Genomic DNA, 7,701 nt, shown 5'->3' on the forward strand with positions numbered 1-7,701 from the left:
AAGTTTTCCCCCAATTTTTTGTTTTTAAAGGAAAAAAAAAATTAAAAAGTTTAATTTTTTTTTTTTTTAATTTTTTTTTTTTTTTTTTTTTTTTTTTAGTAAAGTAGAATAATAGATTATATCTTTGCTATGCACCTGAACCTGTTCAGGTGCATAGCAAAGATGTCAACACAAATGAACTTTGGCAGATAAAAACAGCAACTTGCAGAATCATCTGAAACATGTCGAACAAATGAAGATCTGGGGTTTCTCCTTGAACGCAGTATTATGATGATAAAAGATGCACTACGGTGCATATTGTATGCACTCAGTAGAGAGGACGACTTGTGGCTTTTTTTTTTTCCAACAATTATTTTTTATCTTCAAAATAAGGCCAGATTTGTGGATTATACAACTATTAGTTAACCTGTAGCTGGATTCTCCTACATGAGCTGTTTATCTCTGCAGCCCCTATAAGTTACTTTGCTCCTCCTGGCGGCCCAGCTTAGGTGGCATCAGACTGTATCCAAACACCCCTAATAAAGTAATTCATTTAAAAGATAAATTAATTTTCTTCAACTGAACAGTTGCACATTTTCTCTCGTTTTCTTTCCATTTCTGAACTCAGAAAAACGTCTGCATTCTATGAACCAGCTTGTTGAGCATCCTAACAGTGTGCAGTACTTCTGGCCTGATCGTCCAGTCGGCCGTATTCTTGACGATCATATACCGTTCCTAAACAGAGGTCTGTACCAGCCGCATTAGAACAACCTTGCCTTCCAGTTAGTTTATGGTCACTTTCCTTCTATATTTTTCTTTTTTTTTTTTTTTAACCTAATTCTGTGCCCCTCTCTATCTAATTTAGGTGTTCGGATCCTCCACCTCATACCCTACCCCTTCCCGTCTGTGTGGCACACATTTGACGACAACGAAGAAAACCTGGATCGCTCCACAATTCAGAACCTGAACAAGATATTTCAGGTTTTTGTTTTGGAATACCTCAACACCAGGCCCAGCGTTCCTTCGAATCCACAAAATGCCCCATGAGCCTTCCTATCAATGTATTATTGTGTATTATTGTGATGTCAAGCTCTTCACCCAAAAGTATGCACTATGTTAGAAGTTGTAACTCCATGTATGCAGGAGTCACACGTAGAAGTTTTAATGTTTTCTTACTGAAGCAACCTATTATCTAAATGCTTAATAAAAGAGATTAAGGTTCAAATTATTGTCATTATTTTTGATGCTTTGCAACAATACAACTACAAACCTCAAAGTATTTTACTTTGATTCTATGTGATTGACCACCAGAGATTAGTGTATAATTCCAAAATAGAAGGAAAAAGATTTTTGTTGTTGTTGTTGTTGTTGTTGTTGTTGTTGTTGTTTTTGCTTTTTACAAATAAAATGTTAAAAATGGTGACTTGCATTATTGTTATAACTAAATAAAACCTAAACACATGGAGAGTCAATACAAGGGGATCTGAAAACAAAAGGAAGCAACACTTTTTCTCTTCTTTTTTTTTTTTTGAACCAAACAAAATTATTATCTGTCCTTTCAGAATTATACACTACCTGGTGTTGGTCTATCACATAAAATCCCAGAAATATATTTTTGTGGGGTTTAACATGTCATGAATACTCTCATTCTACTCATCAGATGAAAGGATCATCAGTATTTTCTGATTCAGCTGTAAATATATGATTACCCGACAGGTCAAAGCTTGTGTTTCATTTTGTAATGAACATCTAAGGGCACATCCCCATTTTGATGCCAAATGCCATCCTATGTGCCTGGATCTGTGTTTCTTGTTTCTTTGTTCTTATTTTTTTAGGAAATATAACATGGCCACCCACACTGACATGGCCCAATCGAGTGGAATAAGAGGTTTTAGCTGCAAGTTATTTAACATTTTTCCACCCTCTGTGAATCTGTTCAGTGTTTAGTCAGCAAACCTGCCAAAGGCAGGAAGTTGGACTCGTTCTCACTGACGCAACTCTCTCAAGCTCCTTACATCCTGTCGTCTCACACAGAAAAGTGGATTACTTCCTCTGCTGCTCTTTCATGTGTCTGCTTTTGTTTATATGAAACTGTTAGCCTGTTTCTGTCATGTAATGGGAACAACTAATAAATGTTTATGCAGACAACAATTGTGTCTTATGAGAGGAGAGTTAGGAGTCTACTGTGTGATCTCCTAACTCACAAATGTTCCTTTTTTTTTTGTCCTGTTTCAACCCTTTTCCATCATGCTGTTTTTCATGTGAGACAAAGCACCATTTCCACCCATCTGCCTCACCTTAACAGCGATCCCATGATTCCTTTAATCCTATCATGAGGCCCTCCTTGGAATTCCACTCCACCTTAAGCCCCATAACTCCAGACCACTCCTTTAGAAATTCAATGGCAGGATTTGACCCTGTCCAGTACAATCAGTAACGCCTAGCAACAACTTGAACCAAAATACTGTAAATCTTATCTAAAATGAGATTAAAAGTGGCTTGTTTTATTTTACTCTGCTGATAAAACTGCGTCTTTGCATTTCCAGTTTGATGTAAAATAAGGGTATTAAAACATTGTTGATTAAAAAAAGGGGTCTTAATTCTATTTCTTGTGAGCACCAAAAAGACAGGCAACTCAAGACTTCTGTGTGTTTTCTTCTGTTCAGCACTGCTATGTGTTGCACATTTGACAGCAACAACAGTAGAGCTTTCATCTGGAGCTGATCATAGTGCAGCTGTGTGATAGTTGAATGATGGAAAGGACAGGGACTTTCTCCCAGTTTGTAAGGTGTGTTTCAGCCTTCTGGAAAATAATGAGGAATCTGAGAAAGATTTACTTCTTTTAAAGAGGTGGTTCTTTTGTGGCTTTGAAAAAGGGAAATTCAAAGAGGAAATATATATGCAGTCCTGTTTGTAGTTTGCAGATATCAGGATGTGGGAATGCCTCCTTTCTGTCAGGACAGAGAAGCTTTGAAGAGAAGATGAACGAAGTTAAATGAGGCACAATCCCACAAGAGCATCTGACAATAGTTGTAGAAAATAAAAAGCTGTTGCAGAGATTCTGAGTTGAACAGAAAAAAAAAATATGGGTGAGAATGTCTAGATCAAATCTAACGGTCTCTGCCTCACGCTTCTTGACATAGTCAAGGCACAGACAATTGATCAGATGGGCCAGTAATTCATCTTTTTGATTCAGGTACACTGGAGTATGGCACTCTAGTGACACTCAAGGACAGGAGTTGCAGACCATGTCTATAGATTCCCAGAGCTCTTCATAGAACACCAACGAAAATGTTTTCAGAACTCAAAAGAAGTTTCCCTGCTTGAAAATTTGTATTACTCATAAAGCTTTAAATATTCTTTTTTTTTTTTTTTTTTTTTTGTCATATGAAAGGAGCAACAATTACAGTCATTGTGGATTGCGTCAAGGTTTTATTTCATTTTGGCAAAGCGAAGCAGTGTGTTACAACATCATCATGTACCAGTAGAGGTCAGTAGTGAGTCATTTGATCGTCTGTTTTTATTTTTATTTTATTTTACTATTACTTTTTTTGTGAGGGGAGGAGGGTTGTATCATAAAGAGCAAAATTATGAAGACATAGAGTTAACTAGCTTCACTTTAGACACCTTATTATTATTATTATTATCATGTAAAAGTTATGTTTACGCAGCCCTTGTTCTCAAATCTCAGATATACTTATTATTTTGTTTTCCTCAAAAGTAATAAAATAATCGTTTTAAAGCTTGAATACATCCTACAGAGTGCTTTCTATAGCATTTGTTTTAGTATAAAGATTTGTTCAAAGATTTGTTTTCGTGTTCTCTGGTCTGGATGTATTTTCTTTTATTGAAAGATTAGTATTGTTTCAGTCTTCCATAGATTAAAAAGTAATGTGGTATGAAATATAATTAGAATTTGTGTCGGTGTAAAATAAAACTAAAAAATCATACATAAACTAAAACATATAAAGGAATCTACCTTTGAATAATGACCGCTTACTAGAAGGCATTTCTGTAAACAGATTGCGTTTTTTCCTTCCAGCAGACCATGAAGGCAGCATCGGTCCCACTCTGGGCAGCGAGGAGCTGAAAAATACTAAATCAGTACAAAATATATTACATTGTGAAAAACACTACATCAGACGTAGCGAACTGGTAAAGTTTGTTTTGTTTTTTTTTTTTTTTTTTTTTTTTTTTTTTGCTTGAAAATTCTTCTTCACATAAATTGTGTTTTTTCCTGGAGTCCCTGAAGGCACCATCAATCCCTACCCGGGCAGAGAGGAGCTGTGGGGGATGTCAGTCTTAGTCAGTCCAGCCTCCAGTCATGCGTGATTGTTCAGAGTTGTTTAGTGAGTGAACGCAAACAGACTAAAGTCGCTGTGCTCGTGTGAAGAACATGACAGGGGAGAGTTGAAAGTTAATACTTTTTTTTTTTTTTTTTATCGGCGCCGTCACCTTTTTGTTTTATTTTTCTTCTGTCTTTGACTTTGTTACTTAAGAAGCCATGGAGCCGATAACAAAGTGGACGCCAAAACAAGTTGTCGACTGGATGAAAGGTGAGTGAAACGTTTTTAGTAAATGTTTTGTTTGTGCTTAACAATTCCTGATATAAAAATTTCACAACTCGTACAACTCGATTCTCGTTTTCTGCAGTTAGTTTCGTAGAAACTGCTCCAGTGTGACAGCATACCTTCACTCAGCCGCATAACAATAGAACCACATTCCCTTCTTTACTCTCACTTAGCAAACTTAGAAAAGCAGTGATGCTTGTATAACATTTTTTCATTATGAGTGACTTTTTAAGCTGTAAGTCTGACTTTTTTTTCAGATGTTTAAACTACATTCTCATAGAGAAAGAGAGAGAGAGGCTGCACCCTATTATTTCGCTCAATATTTTTAATTAAGCTATACTGATGTCTACTAGTAATCATTGTGCCCTTGTGGCCCTTAGTTTTCAGTCTAGTCCAGCCGTGGTAGATTAAATGTCACTTCTTTGGCCATGCAGTTTATGTTTTTCAAAAATTCAAATATTTACTCTGACGTTATTCATTTACAGTGAATAACTATTAAATAGTTTGATGTGAATAAAAATAGAACGTTTTCACTTTATGACATGATCTGAAAGAGAGAAGTATTTAATCTCTCTGCCTCTAAATAGAAACATTTACTGGTAGAGCTATGAAGTTGTAACATTTTCTTCTAATTATTTTTTTAAAGCCTCATGAAAAAAAAAACAAAAAAAACAAACTAAATTATCAAGTTTATTTATATTGCACAATTCAGCAACAAGACAATTCAAAATGTGTTACATGATAACATAACCACCGGATGACATGTGTTTTTAAAACGTTTTTCTTGTATACCTTTTTAACTCTCTGCTCTCTATAACTGGATTATTACATCAGGCTACCAGCTCAAGTAACTAGCCTGGTTTTAAATAAGTTGTATCTTAAAAAGTGATGCGTGTTGTTCTTTATTTCCTGTCCATAATTTCTTCATTGGCTTCTGACTGTTTCAAACATCTTACTGACACTGAAAATAGCTTGCTTTGAGTCTGCTTCACTCACTAACATAGTCCACACTGAAGAGTGTTGTCGGCCTTGTAGTGCTTTAAGTGCAGAATATTGCACTGCTTTGCTGTTCTGTTCTTTTTAGAGTAATTAAAGTCTTGAAGGCTGATCTTATCTGTTTACTCAGTTGGGCACTCTGCAGTTGGCTCGTTAACGACCGTGTAATTTGCTATCTGTAGTTTTTAAACGTTATCTTAACAAAACATGGTGAGTAGTATCGCTTTACCTGCTATGCTGTGATCATTTTTCAGGCAGTTTACTGGCAGATTACAGCAGTAAGTGAGGGGAGATGAGGGGCTGAGCTTCTCTATGCTCTACACAGCCAAAGGAAAACTGTAAATACTCATCATTAGCTCATTAAAATGATTTAAACCTTAGAAACACTATGATAAAAAGTTTTTAAAAGTCTAGTTGTTGATAATCTGCTCGAATACCTGGGATCTAAATAGGACAGACCAGCTGTTGAAATGGAACAAACACCAATGTTCCTGTTAAAATACGACACAAACATAAAGTGCAAGTAGATATTTAGGAAAATATGAACGATAATCAGTTATTTCCTGATATGTCCCTTCATTATTTGCGGACAGCTCTCAAGGATCCACAGACTTGTTTAAGGCGCTGAAAGGAATGCTTGCTATGTTAGTGACATCATTAAACTTTGAACCCATCTTCACAGTCACAGCATAACTATGTCTAAGCGAATGTGAGGATAAGGGGAATGTAAAGCAGTGACAGGCAACACTGTGCCAAAGACCAAAACTAGGATCTTATTAATTTTCCTGATATGTTGCAAGGAAATGAATCATGGACTTAAAAACAATGATCAGTTTGGATACTAACATGTTTCTGTTTGTGTCATTACAAACAGATTCCCAAAACAAAGCTTAGGTGATTTCCCTTTTTTTTAAACTCTCATATTGTGTGACTCAGTCCTGTCTGTTTATCAGACAGAGGTATGTTCTGTCAATGGGAGTGTCAGCAGGGAGCATAGGGATTATCCAGGCGTATGTGGGGAGAAAAAAGCCCAGCTAGTGCACGCATTGACTGTGGATTATTTATCAATACAAACCTCCATTGTTGTCAGAGTGGTGAAAATTTGACTCAGCAGATTTTTGTGCAGCTCCTAATCGTGGGGCTGCACAAAAACAGAGGGGAAGAACCGTGAGCATGAGAAAAAATCACACACCTCTTTCACATTCGAACCAGGTGATGCGTAAACGGGGAATGTGAGTTTGCATTTTTATCTAATTTGGGGTTTTGAGATAAATGCTGGTTTTGTCATGTTTGGACTACATCAGAAGAGTTTATTGCAGTTTTGTTTTTGCACATTAGTGGATGACAGAAGCTTTCTGAAAAAAAAAAAGCATTGAACTGGTGTGGTTAGAGTTGGCTAAACAACTATTTGCTTTAGTTATAGGTGTTTACTGTGGGTGTAGACAGCAATTACGCTCCAAGCAGGTGGGTCAACTTTTAATCTGCCGGAGCCACAAAACATGGAAAGCTTTCGAGTAACTTTTAATATGCGGCAATGGTTGTTGTAGTCTAAAACATTACCCAGGAACTCAGCTTTACAGGGTTTCCTATACTTTTTGATTTATGGGTGACTATGAAAAAACAAAATAGTGTGGAAAATTATTTATAGACTTTACTCAATAACCCACTGTCTGAATTTTCCTCCCTTTCTTCCTTTCTTCCTTCCCTCCTTCCTTCCTTCCTTATTTGTGTCAGGAAGCAACCATATCAAGACCTTTGTCCTCATTCGCCTCAGGCTGTTTTCCTCAGCAGGACTTAGCCACAGTTCTTTGTGTATTGAAGCCGTTGCTAATCACCTGCATTGTCAAAAGAGATCAAGTGATTATCGCTCGATGCTTATTGCCAGCGAAAGGGAGTTTGATTCTTTGAATTTAGACACTTGTTTTTTTGTTTGGGGCCTAGAAATGGCCGGTAGCTGTTGTCCTTCCTTCACCACAAGCTCTGATCTTCCAACTGGTCCTGTGGTGTCGTGTGATTGCTGAGCCATATCTCATGTGTTGGGATCACTTCCTCTAGAAGACAACTTCACTTTTTTTTTTTTTTTTTTTTTTTTGATTAAATTTTTTTTTTGTGAATTGGGTCAAAAAACTTTTTTTTAAAACTTGGCGGTGTTTGG

General features: G+C 36.5%; 2 protein-coding genes across 3 annotated transcripts in view; both read left to right on the forward strand.

The window, feature by feature from the left end:
- qpct (glutaminyl-peptide cyclotransferase) overlaps positions 1-1,398 on the forward strand; it is a 13,228-nt gene extending 11,830 nt beyond the window's left edge. The window contains exons 6-7 of the mRNA XM_015056311.1: positions 608-724; positions 845-1,398. Of these exons, the coding sequence (XP_014911797.1) occupies positions 608-724; positions 845-1,026 (299 nt within the window). The 3' untranslated portion in view covers positions 1,027-1,398. The remainder of the gene's footprint in view (positions 1-607; positions 725-844) is intronic.
- Positions 1,399-4,265: 2,867 nt separating this feature from the next.
- Positions 4,266-7,701, forward strand: part of cnksr3 (cnksr family member 3) — a 47,059-nt gene continuing 43,623 nt past the window's right edge. The window contains exon 1 of one of the 2 annotated variants that reach the window (XM_015056305.1): positions 4,266-4,535. In XM_015056305.1, coding sequence (XP_014911791.1) covers positions 4,484-4,535 — 52 coding nt within the window. In that variant the 5' untranslated portion in view covers positions 4,266-4,483. The remainder of the gene's footprint in view (positions 4,536-7,701) is intronic. The other variant, XM_015056306.1, reaches the window with a different exon arrangement.

Source organism: Poecilia latipinna, unplaced genomic scaffold (genome assembly GCF_001443285.1).
Source record: "Poecilia latipinna isolate Pla-1442-1.1 unplaced genomic scaffold, P_latipinna-1.0 Scaffold1373, whole genome shotgun sequence".
NCBI lineage: Eukaryota > Metazoa > Chordata > Actinopteri > Cyprinodontiformes > Poeciliidae > Poecilia > Poecilia latipinna.